This window comes from Eleutherodactylus coqui, unplaced genomic scaffold (assembly GCF_035609145.1).
Source record: "Eleutherodactylus coqui strain aEleCoq1 unplaced genomic scaffold, aEleCoq1.hap1 HAP1_SCAFFOLD_167, whole genome shotgun sequence".
In the NCBI taxonomy this organism is placed as follows: Eukaryota; Metazoa; Chordata; class Amphibia; order Anura; family Eleutherodactylidae; genus Eleutherodactylus; species Eleutherodactylus coqui.
Window position 1 is genome coordinate 10,772 of NW_027102587.1, and position 22,970 is coordinate 33,741.

Genomic DNA, 22,970 nt, shown 5'->3' on the forward strand with positions numbered 1-22,970 from the left:
TGCTATACATCTAATGTTTATGGCCACCTTAAAGGGCCGCTCCGGTGAAAAATACATTTTTCTATCTCTGTCCCTCACACTTTTATTGCCTATCACACTCTGGCGGTCTCTAATGTATATTGCAGTCACTTGCATGCAGTGCAGCCTCCTGTCTGATACTTATCAGGCACCATTTTGATGCTGGGATTTCTTCCTGCTCATGTTCTCTATGCGCTGCTGACATTCAAAGAAAGGTGATCTACTCAATATTACATTTAATACACCACAAGTGCAACCGACATGAATGATGTACAGAACCAACAAACTGCACAGATCTTGGAAATACATATATTTATTTTATAATACAATCCGAAATTGGAGGGTTGCTTTAAAGGGGTTGTCCCGCGGCAGCAAGTGGGGTTATACACTTCTGTATGGCAATATTAATGCGAGCGCGAGCACGCCGGAGCGGCCCCATTCAAGAGAACAGAAGATCGCACAGCGCAAGCGCGTCTAATGGAAGGAGAAGGCAGCTTTAGTCGGCGCCATGGAGACGAGGATGCCACCACCGGAGGGGCTAAGTGTATAACTTCTGTATGGCTCATATTTAATGCATGATGTATATTACAAAGTGCATTAATATGGCCATACAGAAGTGTATAGACCCACTTGCTGCCGCGGGTCAACCCCTTTAAGGTTACCATTTTCTATGTGGATAACATAGTATTAAGCCAGGGCACTTGGCTTCTGGCTTTTGCCTGATAGTCTAAGAACCAAATGAGGCCATATCCTTAAGGGGTTAATAGGATCAGCACAGATATCCACACGGACATCCTCTAAAGCTGTGTTCACTCACCTGAGGGGAAGGTTTTTCCACAAAAGCCCCAACTTTACGGGTGAAAAGAATATGGGGAGACTTATTGGGAGAGCTCCTCCCCGCAGTGCTGCTCCCAGATGGGATGTCTGCTTCCTCACTGCACAGAAAAGCAAGGATAAATGTAAAAACTAAGTCACAGTAAGATTGGAAGGTCTATGGACTCATAGGCTGAGGACTTACCTGCTGGAGGTAGTGCCAGTTACATGTGATGGTGAAGTCAAAACCGCTCTGTCATGATCTGCTTGAGTACCATGTGCAGGTTGGGCAGTAATATTGGGCAACCCACCCTCCTTTCCTGGCACCATCATCTATTAATACAAAAAAAAAATGGGTTAACGAACAATTAGGACCTTGGAGTTACACTCTTCACTATATATAAGGAAACTTGCTGCTGGAATTCATAGTTCTGGCTTCTTACTATACCCCTGACTGACTACAGACCATTCATGCCTGCTAATGGACAAGCCACCTTGGAAACTTTAAAGTCCTGCAGTTGTTGGCCCGTTACATTCCGTTTAACCAGATACAGAAATTTAAGGAGGATGTCAGAAATTTTTTTTTCTTTCTCTCTACACTATTGATGATCTGCCATTTGGGATACATACAGATCAGCTGTTCGCCAGGCCTGCTGACAGCGCTGGAAGCAAGTAGCACTGTCAACATTGCAGCAACCTGGGTTGGTACTGCATTGAATCAATGCTGTACCTGCAGTACCAACTCCGACCATTGCAATACGGACAGCGCTATCTGCTTCCAGGGCTGTTCACACTGACAGCCCAGAAAACAGCAGATGAGAAGGGATCCCGAGTGGCAGACCCCCACCGTTCAACTATTGATGACTTATCCTGAGGATAGATTATCAACAATAGAAGTCCTGAACAACCCCTTTAAGCAAATCTGCTAATACAAGTATATTCGGGAATTGTTATGAATGCTGTTTCCTTATGCGGAGTTAACAGCACAGCTCCAAGTTGTGGAAACACACTTTAAACCTTGGATTCAAGCAGGATTCTTTGCAGGGGCTCACACTTCAAAATAAGCTGGCGCATCTTTTGGCCAGAAGAGCACATCTATGCCAGCTATGAGCCGCTGTAGATTTGTTTGTTATGATTTGAAATGATAGTAAATGTGTTGCTCTACAAGATGCCCCACCCTCCCAATAAGCCCCTCCTACTTGCCAGAAACAAATAGTCACAAATTTGATGTACACCATAACCCGCAACTTACTTTTTTTATGCCACAAAATTGGCATAAAACCTTTAATAAATGACTCACATCCCATTGTCTTAATACAGAGGCCACCACTGACCTTGGATTCCTCATGTAGCTACTCTGGCCAATCAGAGTGGGTGTAGTACACCAATAGTTAAACACTACCAATGCACGGTGGGTATTAGGTGCATCTAGGGATACAATCATTATTGCAACATATTCCATGTGCTCTATTCTCTAGATAGGCCTTAGGATAAAAACCACCATAGAACTAATGAGACTTGAAGAAAACATTTCCAGAATAGCTAGCACAGCATGTTGGTTCTAATCTACCCCATGACCATAGTTTACTACAAAGTTATCAGCTTCAGAGCAGCCAGCTTTATCCATCAGCTCCCCGCAGCAGCACAAGCTTAGGAGGAAAAGCAGAATCAATACATGATCCCCATCCAAATTTTCCTCCCATTGATCTGGGTGCACTAGAGCTTAGGACAGATAAACTCTCTGTGATGCCATTATTCACGTTACCAGAACCCACGAGATTCGCCACCTCCCCATAAACGTGTTTCATTAATCCTATTCTTGTGCATTAAGCCCGTCTCCTCTTCCCGAGGAGTACCTGGTATGGAAGGGTAGCGCTCACTCCAGCAGCCAAGGCCACAGGGTAGCCCAGGTCTGAGGATGCAGCTCCAAGGACAGTTGGCTGGTAAGAAAGGCGAGAGCTGTACAGCTAGAAAGCGATGAGAGAAAGGAAGAGATAAAGAGATGGAAGAAAGGAAACGCAAGATTAATAAGCAATTATCACACTCCCTTATGCTTTGCTCAATGTGAAGCTGTATGAAGAGATTGTGGGTAGGACTTGTGATCCAACTCACGTTAAAGGAATATTAACCTTATATTTAAGTGAGTTTTCCGGTAGGTTTTTTTTTTTTTGCTTTTAAGTCATGAAGTAGGAAAAGAATAATATTAATATAATTCATTCACTATTTCTGCTGCATCACACTATCCATGGGAACATGTATACCGAATGTACTAAAAGTACCCCAAGAGCCGTGTCTGTACTCATTAGCCAATGCAGGAAAGACAATTCTGGGTCGTTTTGCACATTGTCTACTACAACAGAGGGGCAGATATAACAGACGTGCACATTGGCCGCTGCACTTTATTCCTGGGGAAACAATATCGCTTGGATTTTTTAAAAACCCACTACAGGCAGATACTACCCGACCCTCCAGAGCAATCATCTGTGAAGGCCACAAGTCACTGAAGCAGCTGTCAACATTTCTTGAAGATTTATCTCCAACCTATGTGATGGAGAACCGTGGTGTTTTGGAGATTCAGACTAGTGATTGCTGGCGGGGTCAGACCAAAGTCTAAAAGGCGAAGTTAGAAGATGGAGAGAAGGTAAAACTGCAAGAATTATGCAGAGTTTCACAATTGTTGCCATTTACATTTCTGTATGCATGTGTGCATAAATATGCTGAGTTAGGCCGGGTTCACACGGGGCAGAAATCCTGCGGAAATCTCACAGAATGTCCACAGGGGGACCGCATGGAGATTCTGTGAGATTTCCGCAGCCGGAAGGCAGCTTCAAAACCCACACAATTCGCATGGGTATGAGGCGGCTAGACTTCCTGTATTCTGCTGTGGGAATCTCTCCCCATAGAGAGAAGAGAGCCCGCAGTGGAAACGGCGATACAATTGACATGTTGCCGCTTTCAATTTCACACAGCATGTCAGTTTCAGCGCGGCTTGGCCGCAGCGGACTGCCCACAGCGTGTGGATGAGAGTTTTGCAAATCTCGTCTACTCTGCTGCTTAAGATTGCAAGCGGAAAGTCTGCACGGAAATTCCGCCCCATGTGAACCCAGCCTTACGTTCCCAACATATCTGTGCTATAATAAAGCACAAGACTGGGTCCACATTGTATGTGATATGTTGGGAAGGTGATAACTATGTCAGAATGTTGGAAGTGGTGTATGAAGCCGGCTCAATAAGCTGACCCCACTATACGGGTAGGTGCTGGCTGTGTTGTATATTGACAATACTTGCCTGCAACAATGGTTTAAACCTCTTACGGTAAATGCTGCGATCAATAGCGACCGTGACATCTAAGCCATTAGCGGGGTGGGGAAGGGGGTGTTCCTGACTGCTTGACCTGGATTTAACATGGAGTGCCGAGTGTTTATTTTATGTGAGCCTGGGACCTAGTGTAAGCCTCCAAGCCTACACCCTTGTCAGAGGGTATATATCATATAATAGAATAGCGCTAACAGGACAATATACTTCTATACAGAAGTACTGCAGGGTATCATGTGAGCAATCAAGCAATTATATATTCAAGTTGCCTAGTAGGACTGGAGTGCAAAATAAAGACCTTTAACCAAAAAAAAATTGTTATATATATATATATATAAAAAAATATATACCGTATATACTCTAGTATAAGCCGACTGTTTCACCACATTTTTTATGCTGAAAAAAGCCACCTCGGCTTATACTCGAGCTAGGGTCCCGTACTCAGGTCTCATTAACATGAAAAAAAATCTATACTAGTCTCTCCGCAGCTGCCGGGGCTTAGGTGCATCTAGCTGCTTCGGTCCTGTCACTGTAATAAAGTTCTTTCAGCAGGCGGGGATTTAAAATCCCCGCCTGCTGAAAGGGCTGCGTCTGACTGGCTAAGCGTTCAGCCATTCATTGAATGACAGCTGAGCGCTGCTGTGATTGGTCATAGCACTCAGCAAATCACAGCCCGGCCATTCTTTGAAAGAACTTCATTACAGTGACGGGACCCAAGCGGCTAGACGAGCCTGAGCCCCGGCAGCAGCTGAGAGATAAGTATAATTTTTTTTTTTTTTGCTACAACTAGGGAGGATTTTCAGGGAAGGGCTTATATTTAAAGCTTATACTCGAATCATTAAGTTTTTCCATTTTTCTTGTGGTAAAATTAGGTGCCTCAGCTTATATTCGGGTTGGCTTATATGGTAAATTATTTATGTATATAATATAAATATCCCGAAATACGTGTTAAACCACTTTTCCCCCTCATTTATCATATGAAAATACGAACATACATAATTGGTATCATTGCATCCTTAAAAGTTTGAACTATTAAAATGTTGTGTTTTAGACACCAAGTAGGGGGGGGAAAAGGCATAATAGTAGAATTGCATTTTTGTGGTCCCCTCAGCTCCCAGACCAAAAAGAAAAAAGTATTCAAAACAGCTGAGCAAAAAGTTATGGGTCTGAGAAAATGTTTCAAAAATAGTAAAACGAGCAAAAAAAGGTTTTATATAAAATTTGTGTTGCTGTAATCGTAATGCCCCTCAGGACAAAATTATCATTACCTTTATACTGCACAATGGACACTGTAACAACTAAGGCCTCATGAATGGATTCAGTGCGGGAAATCCTGCACGGAATCCTCCCGTTCCCGCTGCCTGCGACCGTCAGATGCTTTCTTCTTCTATACGGCGGATGTGGAGCCGGCGCTCTGGTGCACATGCGCAGTACAGATTTCCCAGCGCCATTGCATAGGCGATGATGCAGATCCGCGACACCTCTGCAATGCTGATTGCAGAAGTGCCACAGAAGGGACGGCTACCATTGACTTCAATGGAAGCAGTCCCTGCGTATCCGCTCTAAAAATAGGGCATGCTGCGTTTTATTTTCGGCACGTAGCGGCCGCAAATAAAATCCCTGGTGTGCGTGGAGAGAGGAATCTCCACACAAATTGATGGGCACATTTAGCAGCGGATCGCCCGTGCCTGCTGACAAGCGTGGAATCCGCTGCTCAATTTGCCCCGTGTGCATGAGGCCTGTGAGGGTTATGAACATATTAATTTATATATGTATGTATCTTTGATATACGTTTCCGGAGGCTGTAGGCCTAAATTGTACACTCTATTCTGTGTCCTATGAAAAGCTCTGCTAAATGAAGTAGAGGTGTAATCTTAAATGTCCATCATGTCTCCAAGATCTTGTTTAGCTTTTGTTTACAAAGGTTGTGAGGAATGCTTTGATCATTGTCTGCTGTCTAGGTAGGGCATGTGATTAATATATAGAGTGTGATGATAATCAGGGTACCAGACACGATGTCTACATACAAACAAATAAAGCATTGTTTATAGAGAAGACAAAATTATGTACCAGTAAAACAGGTCGACCTCTGTAAAGCAGTTCAACCTCTGATACGCCTACTATTTTTTGTATAAGAAAGACAATGTACACAATAAACTCAGATTGCTCTAAGACACGACCGTGATGCCTGTGTCTATTGCTTTCTCATGGTGGCTGCCATAACCACCTCTGATTTGGAGCCCCACAGCATATTAACGTAACATGGATTTATCCCTATCAGTAATTGGCGCCCGATCGCGGGGCTTGATGGAACAAGAGGACCACCTACACCTCGAACCCCCCCGGACCCAGATGGGATAAGGAGCCACTCGGAACCACGGATTGACAAAAACTGCGCAGTAAGGTAAGGTTTTATCTTGCCACAATCTATCCGTGCTTCCTGGCTGCTCCTTTCCTGTCCGAGGGGTAAGAAGTGCATGCCTCTTATAAATCTTCAAGCTTTTTAAGAATTCATATGGTGGGCTGAATATGCTGTGCGGGTGTTTAACTGTTATTGTCTTTATTTGTTACTTTGCATGGTCAGTGTACAGAATATGCAGGGTGAGGAAGTACAGAATATGAAACCCGCTTGCCGATCTCTGAAAGGCATGGTATAAATTGTACCAGGGAAGCCTAAAATTTTCAGGGGATAAAATCCCTGATGGGATCCTCTTATAGGTATAAGAGAAGTAGTTGAGACGGGGGGAAATAAGCAGGGTTGGGAAGTACCGACACTTTTAGACAAGTGAGGAAGTACTGACACTTAAAAAAGTACTGACACTTTAGTAACTGACATGCAAATGTTTTTGTCTTTATGTGTGTGTATAAATGAAAGGACCTGTATGAGAGTTAGACTGTGTTATATGGTGTATACTGTCCGGTAACCAGAAACGAAATGAAGCAAAAATGACCAAATGCTGAGCCAGACCACAGGGGGTGGAGCTAGGTGATGTAAGGAGATGGGAGGGAAGAACAATAGGAACAGGTCTTGCTCCACCCTCCACACAGTCCAGCCTAGGTGAAAAGTGTGTCTCCATTTTAAGTGGATGTTGGTATATATATGTATATTGTTGTAATGTATAGAGTGAAGGTCACTCTTAGACTCCATGTTAAGTCTCTCACTTGAACAAATGGAGTGACCAAAGGAGGGGCATCTAATTTTATTCCTGAGACTAGTTGTGTGAGATAATAGCCCAGGATTACCACAGTGCATATATGTATATACAGATTCGTGGAATATGTGGAATTCAAAAATATTGAGTTGTGTTAATTTGAATATTATTGAATTAAGATATTAATATGAGATAATTGTGTACTTGAAACACCTGATAAGTACTTTAGTCAAATTAATAGCAAAAGTTCTATTTAAAGTGTATCTCATTTCCAATTAACAACAGTATTTTATTTGAAGAGTGTATAAAGAAAATAATAATAAAAATAATAAGCCTCTTGGTGTATATAAACCGCCAGCCATTGTCCATACTGCTGGTAAAGAGGATAAGGTGTAAAAGACTGCACAGAAAATAGTGAAACAAACAATTGTTTTATGTGTGTGAAAGAATAAAAATAATAAGCCTCTTGGTGTACATAAACCGCCAGCCATTGTCCATACTGCTGGTAAAGAGGATAAGGTGTGAAGGATGGCTGGGGAGGTTGGCGGATGAGTGTTGGTCCCCATCCCACTTGTTGGGGTCCCAATCAACTACAGTATGAACCTTTTATAGTGTCTAACTCTCTTTAAAGCGTAATTTGAACTAAGTCTTGCTCCTTGCAGCAATATATATTAATAGCGCTGTGAACAGGATTACGCAGAGAGTAATACACTAGTTTGTTTTAAAGGAAAATTTTGATAAACTGATAGTTGAAGAATTTCTTGTGATAATCTGGCATAGTGTGAAAATGTCGCCGTTTAAGAAAATCCGAAATAGTACGAAAATGTCGGTAGCTAAGAACAAAGACGTGTCCGATGAATTGTTAATTATGCCAGGGTGGAATAAAGCCCCCTATAATATATTGGCCGCTGAGTGGTCGCAGTGTGATGAATATCAGTATGTGGGTAGAAATGGGCATAAGTTGTATTGTGTTTGTCATTGGGTAGCCTATTCTGAGCGAATCGTGTAAAAACCGCGGTACTAAGAGTTTTTCTTATCTATACATAATTCGCTCATTATTGGAAGTCTGGTGTACAGTAAATACAATCCCAATTTCTACTTCACATATTATCAGTCCGTATAGGAATGAATAAAACCCCCCTTAGTGAGTGTGAATTTGCAGTTTTTGTAAGGTGGGGGCAAGTGTATTACACTCTAAGTTCATTTTGAATAGTCAGCCCAGGTTATTTGCACAATAGAAGATGGTCACAGGCAGTGGAACCAGTTATACAGCTATTTGTCTGGAGAAGTTTCTGTGTTCTATAGAAGATAAGATACATTTCAAAGGGTGGAGTACTGGGCTTTAGAAGACCTACTTGTCTTTGCAAAGAAATCTGAATTAAGAATTGGTTATATTTGGCTACACAGGAAGTATGTTGTATTATATATATATATACTGTTCAGTAGCTGAAAATGAAATGAGAAAAGAATTCAAAGATGTTCTCTCATTGTCGGGTTAGTTCCCTCTTCCATCTTCACCCCCTCCTTCATCTAAATTCCAACCGTCTCCTCCCCACCCTATGCCAAGTCATCCACTCCAAGGTCAAACATTGGACTGGAGGGATGGACCTGCTGGCATTGTGGACAACAGAACCCGGATTGGAGAGAGAGCTGCCCTGCTTGCGGAGCTCCTCAGCACAAACCGGTTATGCCTATGCTCACTAGATCCTAGGCTAGTGAGTGGAAGCATGAGGACAAGGAGGAGATGCAGGAGTATATGTAGAACAGGGAAGGCAGCGGGAACTATAATCTAAAATTATGTGAAAGACTATTGTGGCACAGATTGGGATAAAATTAAACATAGAGAATTGAGAAGTGGTAAAATATTTTTAATTTGTCTGAAACATTGGGGAAAAAGAAAAAAAAAAAATTGAGAGAATCCTCCTTGTCTCTTTCTAATATCACACAAAGAGAAGGAAGAAAGTGTAAAACAATTCTATGCCCGCCTTCAACAACATTAGTCAGATCTGGGGTATAGGGGCATAGAAAAGATGGGCAAACATGTACTTAGTATGGCCTTTGTAGAAGGTCTATTGGAATCCCTAAGGTCATAGATAATAAGCCAGAGTGGAGACAGTCTGAATCTCCGGCCCTTTTTCAGACAAAAGGGCATTTATGTAACTGTCCTGCAGGCTTGGACTCCGCCTGAGGGGACTGTGCTGTTGCAATATGTTAATGACTTTCCAGCTTTGTGCTGAGGATATGAAAACATGTCAATCTGCATCTATTTCTCTTCTAAAATTTTTTTAGCAGAAAATGACTGCAAGGCTTAAAAAGGAAAAATTACAGCTTTGTAAACAAAAGGTTGTTGTCTAGCTCAAGAAGGCAGACATCTCACAGAACGACGCAGGGCTGCAGTTCAAGCCATTTCTGTATCTTCTTCTGCTGCCAAAGCTTCGCACCTTTTTGGGACTTGTCTCATACTGCCGTCCCTGGCCTTTCATGCGACAGCAGTATTGACGCAAAAACATGGAGGACGTCCACGGCCACTTGGGTATTACTCCATGAGATTGGATCCGATAGCCTGAGGAGCCCCCTCCTGTGTCCGTGCGGTAGCAGCAGTACAAGCAATGGTTGACAAGTCTTCTGAGTTGGTCCTGAACTACCCCCCCTAGTGGTTCTCACCCCTCATGACATCCAGAGTATACTCACTCAAGTACAACCTAAACATCTGTCTCTAGCTCGTCAAATAAGGTTGCAATGTGCTTTGCTCATGCCCCCCCTTTAATATTTCTTTTCAATGGTGAACCCGGCTACTCTTCTTCCAATCGAGTATCCTGTTTCAAATGGGGGAGGGGGAGGCATAGGTGATCAAATGGGGGAGGGGGAGGCATAGGTGATCAAATGGGGGAGGGGGATGCATAGGTGATCTATGTATTACAGATCAGCTATTTAAAAAAAAAAAATTTTTTGCAAATAAGAACGTTATCTATTTGGAATAGAATATCAGCATGATTGTCTAGCATTGATGCAACAAGAAAGTTTAAGTTTTAAAGAGTTATTGAAACCCCTTGTTAATACATATTTTGAGTTGTTTTTATAGATGGTACCAGGGTGATTGACAACTCCACACCAGATATGCAGTGTTCACACAACAAGATCTCTAAAAGCAGAATGCCTCCGCATGTCTCAGCACAAGAAGCGGAACTGAAGGCCCTCACTGAGGCGTGTAGAGTGACAGAAGGTAACCATTTACACTGACTCCTGGTATGTATTCGGCATAGATCATGGTTACGGCCCAATACGGAAGGCCAGACATTTTTAAACTTCTGTAGGACAACCCATTGAGAATGGTGTAGCAGTACAGAACCTTATGAAAGCCCTACTCCTACCAGACAAAGTAGCAATCCTGAAGGTGAAAGCTCATACTAAAGCCAACAGTGCAGAAGCAAAAGGCAACGCCCTAGCAGACTTCAGCGCAGACAGCGGCCCTCAAGCCGTGGAAGAAAGAAGAAAAGAAGATACTGACCGCACAAGTCAGAGACTATGATTTGGACTTTGATAAAAATTTGAGCATTGAAAAAGATAAATGGACTAATATGGGAGCAGTAGAACAGGGTGGCGTATGGCAAACAGTCAGTAACTTGCCTACCACGATCCCTGTACCCCATGATGGCCCAGCTGATCCATGGAAAGACTCACCTATCGAAGGCAGCTATGTTACCTACGCTTGAGAGAGAAAGGGTTGCCCCCTGGGTTCTTTGTAGCTGCTACATCATTTGTCCAGTTTTGCATGAGCTATGCCGTAAGCAACAGGGTAGAAGTAAATTGACCACAAAGGCACTTGCCAGGACCACTCTACCCATTTCAGGGATTGCAAATTGACGACATTCAGCTCCCACGTGTTGGGAAGTATGAATATGTGCTTGTTGTTGTTGATGTTTTTCAGGTTGGAGGCGTACCCTGTTACAAAAGTAAATGAGCAGGTAACCGAAAAGAAGCTCATGAATAAGGTAATCTGCAGATACGGGGTACCAGAGGTAATCGAGTCAGATAGAGGTACACATTTCACAGGTGAAATAATGCAACACTTCATGTCTGCCCTGGGTAACTCCCAGGCATTTGACACCCCTTATCATCCACAAAGAGCCAGAAAACCATTGTGCATTATAATATTTCTCTTCAGGCAATGAAACCCTGCACCAGAGGAAAACGAAAATGGTATGATACCCTATTAGGGGGAATTGGTACAGGTGTAGGGGTTCTGAACTCTATAGATTTAGAGGTGATGAAGAATAAAATGGCTGGGGTAGGACAGGATGTTTCTAGATTGATAAATGTTCAGGCACAATGCATGCCTTCCTTGTTCCTCCCCCGATGTCTTGCATTAGGATATGATAAGGATGTATTAACGCTTTTTAATCTGGTTTTGCGGTTTAAAAGGATTTGTTTGTAAATATGAGTAAATTCATGAACTATACACAATGTAGCCTGCAATATGTATATATGATTCACGAGAAGGATAAAGCGCAGTCAGATGTGACGACAAATAATGAAAAATTGTGGAGAAATATTCTCAATAATGTAATTCCAGTAGCATCTTGGATACGGCCCGGGGTTGATGGTGTAGAATGCTCTGATGAGTATAGCACTGGGGAAATGATTTTATGATGTAAAGGACACAAGCCTGATGTGTAAGTCTGTAGTACTACCTGTGGTGATCGGACCGCCTCTATATGCTTTACAATACTGGTTGCCCAAGTTCACAGGTATGATGATTTATAGTGAAAATAAAACCCATGGTATAGTGAACTGTGAAGAAACACTGGATGGCCTAGCATGCGGACGGAGTACAGCCGCATATGAGCCATGTTTCCAGCAGCCTTCAGTCAGCATATGTGATTGGACGGTGCTACCTGCGTCTTTCCATATGCTGATAGAAGTTGGCCCCCAATATATATGCTTTGTTACCAACCAAACTAAAACCACCAGAATGTATAATCTCACCACTCCATTGTCTGGATGTATACAGAACATGTCGGTGATACATTGATTTACAGAAACTTACACATTTTTGCCAGATGCTGAAGCAACATTAAGGTACTACTGGTACCCAGATGCTATCCCTATGTCAACTCTGACTGTATCCTTGGGTAGAATTGTAAGACTAATGATAGATACTGAACACCTTTAAAAACATTTGGATGTTACTAACCTCTCCCTTATGGAATTAGAAAAATATATGGGTAGGAGATAAGCTAGTCAGCCTAGGTACTAAGATCCAGGTAGACACAGAGTATAACTGGTATGATATTTTTACTGAATGGTCACCTATTGCAGGAAAGATGATGGATTTTATGTTTCACCCTTTACTAATACTGTTTCTTTTGTTCATTCTTTTGAGTGTTTGCAATTTATGGACATTCTGTGGGATACGGAGATAAGCAAATTATCTGGAATCGCTCCCTCTACGATATCGTTAAAACAGTCATACGTAAAAGAGCAACAACAGTGGGGATCCGGCGAAGAGGATAGAAAGACCGGCAGGGGTGGCTTAGCACCCTTGATAGTACCACTACAAAGGCTCTTTTCAAGATGGACTGTTTCAAAATGGGGGATTGTGAGGGTTATGAACATATTAATTTATATATGTATGTATCTTTGATATACGTTTCCGGAGGCTGTAGGCCTAAATTGTACACTCTATTCTGTGTCCTATGAAAAGCTCTGCTAAATGAAGTAGAGGTGTAATCTTAAATGTCCATCATGTCTCCAAGATCTTGTTTAGCTTTTGTTTACAAAGGTTGTGAGGAATGCTTTGATCATTGTCTGCTGTCTAGGTAGGGCATGTGATTAATATATAGAGTGTGATGATAATCAGGGTACCAGACACGATGTCTACATACAAACAAATAAAGCATTGTTTATAGAGAAGACAAAATTATGTACCAGTAAAACAGGTCGACCTCTGTAAAGCAGTTCAACCTCTGATACGCCTACTATTTTTTGTATAAGAAAGACAATGTACACAATAAACTCAGATTGCTCTAAGACACGACCGTGATGCCTGTGTCTATTGCTTTCTCATGGTGGCCGGCATAACCACCTCTGATTTGGAGCCCCACAGCATATTAACGTAACATGGATTTATCCCTATCAGGCCTAAACCCAAGTATTTATGGTGCAATTGCAATATTCATTGGACCCAACTTAAAAATGTATAAAAGTTTTTCAATATAACATATATTAAAATAGTGTTATAAATAAAATAAAAAAACACCACATGCAAAAAAAAAAACAAGCCCTCATAAGCAAGTTGTGGGAAAAATAAAATGTGTGGCTTTTGGAGAGCAGGAAGCAAAACAAGAAAATAAAAGATGGCCGTGTTGAGTGGGGGCTAGCAGACAAAAAGTATTAAATATGACAGAATTTCACGAGTTATTTTTACGTTTTCACCAAATTCTTTGTGAGATTTTAAAAACTAAAATGTTGAATATTGGTGTCAAAAAAATGGCCCCCAAGCCCCACCCCGAATAATATGAGAGGTCAATCTTTATAAGTACTGCAGTTTACTCTCTATGCATTACAGCAATACACAGGCTCACACAGTATTGGACTCACTTGGTGAGGGAAGGTCAGTCCCATGGTCAGGACCCTGTGGGAGTCTGTAACCACAGGAGTGGCTGTCTGACACTGTGCCTTACTGAGAGTGAACACACACTACACACAATAAGCCAGAGAGAGACGGACAGAAAGAGAGAGCAGACAGGTAAGATATGGCTGCAGATACCAGGCTTCACTTTACTGAACCCTCGAACTGAATCTCCACCTGTTTAACAACGTGTCAATATTAGATCCAAAAATTCTGTGTAGATTGGATTTCTTAATGTGTCGGCGCTCCATTTATTTGACACAGAGCACAAAATCACCTGCGTGTACTTAGATTACATGTGTACCTATGTGCTATGGAAAGCGCAGTTACATGTCAAGTTTGGATTGCAGAGACCCCCAATGATCACTAGAACAAACCAGCTGAAGTAGTCATCGGAGCGCTGCCACCATTCTCTAGCTGAAGATGGGCTCATAGACTTTCTATTGAGCCAGACTTCAGCCAGCAGAGTGACAGCACTTGGATGAGGGTTTCAGCTGCTTTGTTCTGGCGATTGTTTCTCATCATGATCAAAACGTTTGACATGTTTCTGTGACATCTCAAAAGCTTTTGGAAGTTGCAGTTAGGCAGTATTCACACAGGCGAAGCGTTTTTGAGCAAAAAACACACAATCTGATTTATATTAAACGTTTCGCGTGTGGAGAAAAAAAAACAAAAAAAAACAATCGCATCTGGTTCCAATATAAAAAAACAGATCGCACTCAAATGTTCTGCAATTTTTTTTCCTCCACGCTTTCATATTGGGAAAAAAGGGCAAAGAAACAGAACATGCAGCAATTTTTCAAACTCGGACAATTGGTCAAAGAGAAAATTAAACCCATTAAAATACATAGTAACATAGTATGTTAGGCTGAAGGGAGACAGTGTCCATCTAGCTCAGCCTGTTTCCACCTCCTCCTTGTTGATCCAGAGGAAGGCAAAAAACCCCGAATGAGGCAGAAGACAATTAGCCCATCTGGGGGAAAACATTCCTTCCCGACTCCATAATGGCAGTCAGAATATTCCCTGGATCAATGAAGAAAAAGGGAGTAGAGATGAGCGAACGTACTCGTCCGAGCTTGATGCTCGTTCGAGTATTAGCGTGTTCGGGATGCTCGTTATTCGTAACGAGTACCACGCGATGTTCGGGTTACTTTCACTTTCATCTCTGAGACGTTAGCGCACTTTTCTGGCCAATAGAAAGACAGGGAAGGCATTACAACTTCCCCCTGCGACGTTCAAGCCCTATACCACCCCCCTGCTGTGAGTGGCTGGCGAGATCAGGTGTCACCCGAGTATATAAATGGGCCCCTCCCGCGGCTCGCCTCAGATGCGTTCTGCCATAGCTCAGGGAAAGTGCTGCTGATGCCGGAGCTGCTATAGGGAGAGTGTTAGGAGTATTTTAGGCTTCAAGAACCCCAACGGTCCTTCTTAGGGCCACATCTAACCGTGTGCAGTAGTGTGGAGGCTGCTTTTTGCAGTGTTGTACTTTTTTTTTTTTGTATATCGGCCGTGCAGAGCATTGCGCCCTACAGTAATTATTATACATCGTCCAGGGCCAGTAGTGCTGGTGAGGCAGGGACAGAAGACATATTAATAGAATATAGGCAGTGTGCCTTTGCAAAAACATTTGTGAAAAAACATCTATTTGGGCTGCCTGTGACCGTCCTCTGTGTACTGGGTCTCTGCTGGGGCTAGTTGTCCTCCTAATTCATACGCAGCCAGCTAAGTGTTACAGCAGGCTTGCGCAAAATTATTTCCTGGCTCTGTGTTGGCAGTTACATCACCGCTGTATTGCAGTCCACAGTGCTACAGTTTGCAGTTAGTTGACATACTCCAGGGCCAGTAGTGGTGAGGCAGGGACAGAAGACGTATTAATAGAAAATAGGCAGTGTGCAAAAGGCAAAAATAGGCAGTGTGTAAAAATTGTTGGGAGGGGGGGGGCCCACTCTTGCCGCTATTGTGGCTTAATGGTGGGACCTGTGAACTTGAGATGCAGCCCAACATGTAGCCCCTCGCCTGCCCTATCCGTTGCTGTGTCGTTCCCATCACTTTCTTGAATTGCCCAGATTTTCACAAATGAAAACCTTAGCGAGCATCGGCGATATACAAAAATGCTCGGGTCGCCCATTGACTTCAATGGGGTTCGTTACTCGAAACGAACCCTCGAGCATCGCGATAATTTCGTCCCGAGTAACGAGCACCCGAGCATTTTGGTGCTCGCTCATCTCTAAAAGGAGTTCTTTTTCCATCTTGAAATCTGGCAGAACTTGAACGGGGAAAAAATATTGCCTGCGTGAATACACCCACAATCTTTAAAAATAATGATGATGTTTTGGCTTCTGCAGCCACCACTAAAATGAGCTGACTACATATTGTGTTATCATTGGGTCTAGTCTGTAATACTATGCAGTCAGCTCCCTCTAGTGGTGGCTGCAGGTAGCTTTTAAATCTATGTCTGCAGCAAATATGCAGCTGTGTCAGAAAAACTGAGCCCCTCCTATAATCAAGATATAAAGAATATAATCTTCAGCGGTTTTTGAACGCTTTCTTTTCTTTAACTCTAACAAGGGTAGTCAAGGGTTGACATTCGCTTTGAAACCAACTTTATAAATTGAAATGATACCATCACAACCATCTGAAAGGCTTCAGTTTTCTTAAGAGATGTGGTTAATGAAATCTGCTACAGTGAGTATCTGCACATGGCAGGATGATGGGTTATGCTGTAAATGCAGCGCACACTTACCTGTGATGGAGGGGATGTAGAAAAGGATGTGGCACAGACATCCTGGGAATCCTCCACAGATGGGTATGCAGCTCCTGGCTCCTCGGGTGCCCTGTTGGGATACATTAAAACAAAGCCCATGCAAAAGAATGATCCCAGACTATTATAGAAGTGCAAACACCATACTTATTTAGTGTGTGATAAACCCAGCACTGCTATAGGACGGACACAAAAGATCTGCTTATCTGGCCGAACTGACCAGATTGGTGGCTTCAGTAGCCACAAAGACACCTATTAAGGTCTTTTACCACAAACTAAAACAAAGCACATACCCGAGGTACAAAGTCGGCACTGAAAGGGGTAATTTGGCTTCTTAGCTAAGGCTACATGGCGACATTGGTTGCAATGCACGTTGTTCAGGCATAAATTGCATCCAGATGTTAGTGAATTAGGTAAACGATTGCTTACCCGCTGCTTTAATGCAGAATTAACCCTTTGCAGTCCAATTTTGAATTCAGGGTTTTTTAGGGAATTTTCTCTTTCTGCCATTACACAATGACACCCCCTGCTGGCTAGAGCCAGTACTGCGGTATTCTGGAGAGGCCCCCTGACAACAGAGCGGCCAGTAATATACAGTAAGAATACCCTGCCGTACGTCTTCCGATATCAGAAGCTGTACAGCCTTCATTCAGAATGTCTTTAGACGTCATATAGTGGATTGGAAAGGGTTAATAGCTATGGTCCAGGCTGCCGTTAGGGTTGTTTTACCTCTAAATATTTTTATTGAAAGAAATTTTTCCTTTTAACAATTACGCAAAATTTTCCCCTCGCATACCCAGTCATATCCACTGCAGTATGAGTTATGTTCTGGGGGGATGGGGGTTCATGTCAGATGACCTTTCATCGATTCTATGGAATTTCGGAACTCTTGCCATATTTTTCAGCCTGTCTTGCATGAAAGGGAAGAGTAAGGGTGGCATAGAAATGGGTGAAGGGAAGGGGGAGAAATGGAAAGGGAGGGAAAACTGGAGTGGAGGGGGGCACAAACTTTGGGTCTGATCGTTTGATCCTTTACAACTGTACAAATAACAATAAACTAAGTTGACACCCTACTTATTACTAATTCCATTTCTTGCTTCTCTCCTCTCTCGCATATATTCATAGAATCATAGAATGGTAAAGTTGGAAGGATCCCTGGGGTCATCTGGTCCAACCCCCTGCTCAGTGCAGGATTCACTAAATCATCCCAGACAGATATTTGTCCAGCCTTTGTTTGAACACTTCTATGGAAGAAGAACTCACCACCTCCCATGGTAACCTGTTCAACTCAGTGATCACTCTCACTATTCTCCGGTAAGCCCGAGCTATTGCTTTCAATAACGCACCTATAGCCAACACATGGGTCCTCCCCACATCCTCTAGGTCACGTTATACCCCCTAGATAGGGGGGTCCCGGGACATGGACCTCTCTATATACCATGTGGACATTTTAAAACCTAAATCCCATAGTTCCTGCTGTTTAGCTTAGAAGTCAGTCTTTTCTATTCAAGCTTTGGAGATCCACATCAAGGCTCTCATAGATGTGCAGTGAGACTGAATGCTAGTCCACACAGTACGCGCTGTGCAAATTGGGTTGTCAGCGCGTCTGTATGTGCGTTTGTGGAGGTTTGGCATTGTCACATAGTCAACAGCGACCAAGATGAGAGCTAATAATTCTGCGATAAAGCACTGGGTAAGACAATTCCCAGAACTACCTTTTACCTAAAGTTTACAAATGGGAGTACAAACAGGATAACTTCTGAGTGCTTCTTTAACTTGTCATCACGTTTGAGCCCCATAAACTATGTTATGGGGCTCAGACATGAAGGAATGCGGAGTGGCGTTTGATACCGGATGCCACACTCCTGCGCTGTCTCTGCCAGCAACACAGCTTACCTCTTTTCTGCTCACAGTGTGCACGCTCTACTACATATAAATTGGAGAGTGCATGCAAACAGCAAGCTGAAAAAAGTATCACTACGCACGTGCCAACTTCAGGGGGGCACAGCGCAGGAATTGGGTGCCTGGTGAGCATCAAACACCACCACTCCTTCCATCATGTTTGAGCGCCATAACGTAGTTATCGTTAACAGATAAGACATCATGGCCATAACTAGACATCTACCTGAATAGACTGTTACAGTAATAATATATATTCTATATTATATATATTTTCTATGCTTCTCACATCAGCCTATGCAGACACACATTATATATATATATATATATATATATATATATATATATATATATATATATATATATATATATATATATATCTTCCTTCCATCTAAATGGTTAACGTTTTGTATGCTGGAATGTACAAGATGCTTCTGTGACTCCCACACTTCTTTCCCAGGACAAAAGTTGTTGAGAGCACTCTGAGGCCCCCACCATCGCATTTTAAAGGATAATGAACACAGGATAAGTTTATTTTCTTAGGAATCACGTATTTTAGTAGTAACACACACCTTAAGGCGTTAACATATGTTAGTCATTGCAAACTAAGCCAATCATGAGTTGTTATGACTTTAGGGGCATCTATTGCTATGTCATTTGGGATAGTGATGCTATTAATAGATCAGAAGCTTACTGATGTTGACAAACATTGTGTCAGTGTCAATTACTCTGCATGCATGCACTTCTCATTGTAACCAATTTGGAGCAGTACAGTGAAGTCAGAGGGATATGATGTATTTCCCATAACAAGACCTATGGTTTTACTGTATTTTCTTTTACAAGTCAAGTAATTAGGGGAGATCCATAGATCCTGATTTTAAAGAAAATGACAATTTCCACGAACTGTGAATCTACATGTACCAGCAGAGATAGTGTCTTGACTTCCACAAGAGATCAGAAAGGTTAAAACGAGCTACAACATATGTCCTATCAGTTGTTATACATTTACAAGATGTGTGTAATCTGAGTAGATTCTGAGCTGATGTCCTCTGTGGCTCTAGACGGTATGTGTGCATGCTGCCTGTGTCCTCACCCGTAGTTGCAGGGATGCATGTGTGAGGTACTGGGGAAAGGTCGGTCAACAAAATGATCAATAATAATCCCCATGATGGGCTGGGTCCTTTCATACTGCCTGAAATGCAACAAACACATTGATGTTATTGAGCTGCTGGGCCTAGTTGTCCTATAGACGCTTACTGCCATCTATCTTGTAGCTAAATTTATCCTTGGGTGTAGGGGTATTGGCATACAAATCTAGTATAATGGAAGTGTATGATAAGGCACTGAACTAGTCTAGAAGTGTGCATTGTGAATAATGACGTACACGTTATTTTATCGGGAGTCTACCGTATAACTGCATACCTGTGGCGACTTGGCTTACCGAGTAGACATGAAAGCCAGATTGGTTCTATAGGCGCAGGTCAATGTTAGGGTTCCAATGGGGGTCCCTACGGTCCCGACACATACTGCTTGGAAACCTGCAAAAAAGAAACAGCAATGAGGACTGATAGTGACAACTACACCAAGGACTAGAGTGATCTGTAGATACACTGACAATTACAGTTCAGTCACATGAAATAGCAATAGAATTAAAATCTGTGCTGCCCTAGGGCTTTAGGTCACGGACTGGCAACCATGTGCAGCGAGCTTTGCACAGCAGATTACTATAGGAGTAAAAAGGAGCTTGTATGTAAGAGCATTCTTTAAGGGTCTATCCAGAATAGTTTCATAAGATGCTCATTACTTAGAACGCTACACGAATAAACTGCACATAATCCACCACAGTTCACTTCAATAATGCAGTTTTTGTGACATCAAACTGCAGCATGCCTTATTGGCTTTTAGGACAATTTCCCTCCACCGACTTAAAAACGGGTTTTCGGTATTTTGGCTTTATGTACTTCCAGATTTAGCATTCCTTTAGGCTACATCTACATGGAGCAGATTTTCCATCCAAATTTTCCACACGGAAAATCCGCAACATTTGGCACCCGCAGCACCCCACCGGCTGCTGCAGACTACCTGCCTTTCGGCACCCGCAGCACCCCACCGGCTGATGCAGGCTACCTGCCTTTCGGCACCTGCAGCACCCTACCGGCTGCTGCAGGCTACCTGCCTTTTGCCACCGGCAGCACCCCACCAGCTGCTACTGGCTACCTGCCTTTTGGCACCTCCAGCACCCCATCGGCTGCTGCAGGCTACCTGCCTTTTGGCACCTCCAGCACCCCACTGGCTGCTGCAGACTACCTGCCTTTTGGCACCCGCAGCACCCCACCTGCAGCGGCAGGCTACCTGCCTATTGGCACGTCCAGCACCCCACCGGCTGCTGCAGGCTACCTGCCTTTTGGCACGTCCAGCACCCCACCGGCAGCTGCAGGCTACCTGCCTTTTGGCACATCCAGCACCCCACCGGCTGCTGCAGGCTACCTGCCTTTTGGCACCCGCAGCACCCCACTGGCTGCTACAGGCTACCTGTCTTTTGGCACCCGCAGCATTCCACCGGCTGCTGGAGGCTACCTGCCTTTTGGCACCCGCAGCACCTCACTGGCTGCTGCAGGCTACCTGCCTTTTGACACCCGCAGCACCCCACCGGCTGCTGCAGGCTACCTGCTTTTTGGCACCCGCAGCACTCCATCGGCTGCTGCAGGCTACCAGCCTTTTGGCACCCACAGCACCCCGGCTGCTGCAGACTACCTGCATTGGCACCCGCAGCACCCCGGCTGCAGGCTACCTGCCTTTTGGCACATCCAGCACCCCTTAGGCTGCTGCAGGCTACCTGCCTTTTGGCACCCGCAGCATCCCACCAGCAGCTGCAAGCTACCTGCCTTTTGGCACCTGCAGCACCCCACCGGCTGCTGCAGGCTACCTGCCTTTTGGCAAGTCCAGCACCCCACCGGTTGCTGCAGGCTACCTGCCTTTTGGCAACCGCAGCACCCCTTCGGCTGCTGCAGGCTAACTGCCTTTTGGCACCCGCAGCACTCCACCGGCTGCTGCAGGCTACCTGCCTTTTGGCACCCGCAGCAACCCACCGGCTGCTGCAGGCTCCCTGCTTTTTGGCCCCCCTTTCAGCACCCTGGCTGCAGGCTACCTGCCCTTTGGCACCCGCAGCACCCCACTGGCTGCTGGAGGTTACCTGTCTTTTGGCACCCACAGAATCCCACCGGCTGCTGCAGGCTACCTGCCTTTTGGCACCTCCAGCACCCCACCGGCTGCTGCAGGCTACCTGCCTTTTCGCACCTCCAGCACCCCACCGGCTGCTGCAGACTACCTGCTTTTTGGCACCTCCAGCACCCTATCGGCTGCTACAGACTACCTACTTTTGGCACTGGCAGCACCCCACCGGCTGCTGCAGGCTACCTGCCTTTTGGCACACGCAGCACCTCACCGGCTGCTGCAGGCTACCTGCCTTTTGCCACCCGCAGCACCCCACCGGTTGCTGCAGGCTACCTGCCTTTTGCCACCTGCAGCACCCCTCCGGCTGCTGCAGCCTACCTGCTTTTTGGCATTCGCAGCACCCCGGCTGCAGGCTACCTGCCTTTTGGCACCCGCAGCACCCCACTGGCTGCGGCAGGCTACCTGCTTTTTGGCAACCACAGCACCCCAGCTGCTGCAGACTACCTGCATTGGCACCCGCAGCACCCCCGCTGCGGGCTACCTGCCCTTTGGCATATCCAGCACCCCAGCGGTTGCTGCAGACTACCTGCCTTTTGGCACTTACAGCATCCCACCGGCTGCTGGAGGCTACCTGCGTTTTGTTACCTGCAGCACCCCTTCGGCTGCTGCAGGCTAACTGCCTTTTGGCACCCGCAGCACCCCACTGGCTGCTGGAGGTTACCTGTCTTTTAGCACCCACAGAATCCCACCGGCTGCTGGAGGTTACCTGCCTTTTGGCATACGCAGCACCCCACCAGCTGCTACAGGCTACCTGCCTTTTGGCACCCGCAACACCCCACCGGCTGCTGTAGGCTACCTGCCTTCTGGCACCTGCAGCACCCCACCGGCTGCTGCAGGCTACCTGCCTTTTGTCACCCGCAGCGCCCCAGCTGCAGGCTCCCTGCTTTTTCGCACCCGCAGCACCCCACCATCTGCTGCAGGCTACCTGCCTTTAGGCACCCGCAGCACCCCATCGGCTGCTGCAGGCTACCTGCCTTTTGCCACCGGCAGCACCCCACCAGCTGCTGCAGGCTACCTGCTTTTTGGCACCTGCAGCACCCCACCGGATGCTGCAGGCTAACTGCCTTTTGGCACCCACAGCACTCCACCGGCTGCTGCAGGCTACCTGCGTTTTTGCACCCGCAGCAACCCACCAGCTGCTGCAGGC

The 22,970-nt window shown here is 44.7% G+C and overlaps 1 protein-coding gene across 2 annotated transcripts; it reads right to left on the minus strand.

Moving 5' to 3' along the window:
- Positions 1-772: 772 nt before the first annotated feature.
- Positions 773-20,123, minus strand: LOC136605007 (autophagy-related protein 13-like). 2 transcript variants are annotated; one of them, XM_066588942.1, is made up of 7 exons: positions 20,031-20,123; positions 19,683-19,781; positions 16,673-16,763; positions 13,899-13,997; positions 2,688-2,798; positions 1,037-1,164; positions 773-953 (listed from the first exon to the last, which is right to left on the minus strand). In XM_066588942.1, the coding sequence occupies exons 1-7, from the start codon at positions 20,039-20,041 to the stop codon at positions 788-790; spliced, it is 705 nt and encodes a 234-aa protein (XP_066445039.1). In that variant the 5' UTR covers positions 20,042-20,123; the 3' UTR covers positions 773-787. The 2 variants fall into 2 exon arrangements, with proteins under 2 accessions (XP_066445039.1, XP_066445040.1); XM_066588943.1 differs by lacking the exon at positions 19,683-19,781 and having other exon boundaries at positions 20,031-20,108.
- Between the last annotated feature and the right edge of the window lie 2,847 nt (positions 20,124-22,970).

What these genes read in the sequence shown, in the direction of transcription:
- LOC136605007 (XM_066588942.1), bottom strand. An exon ending in CTACATCCCCTCCATCACAG is followed by an intron (nt 13,998 to 16,672) that starts GTAAGTGTGCGC and finishes TATTGTGTGTAG; the next exon opens with TGTGTGTTCACTCTCAGTAA. An exon ending in GACTGACCTTCCCTCACCAA is followed by an intron (nt 2,799 to 13,898) that starts GTGAGTCCAATA and finishes ATCGCTTTCTAG; the next exon opens with CTGTACAGCTCTCGCCTTTC.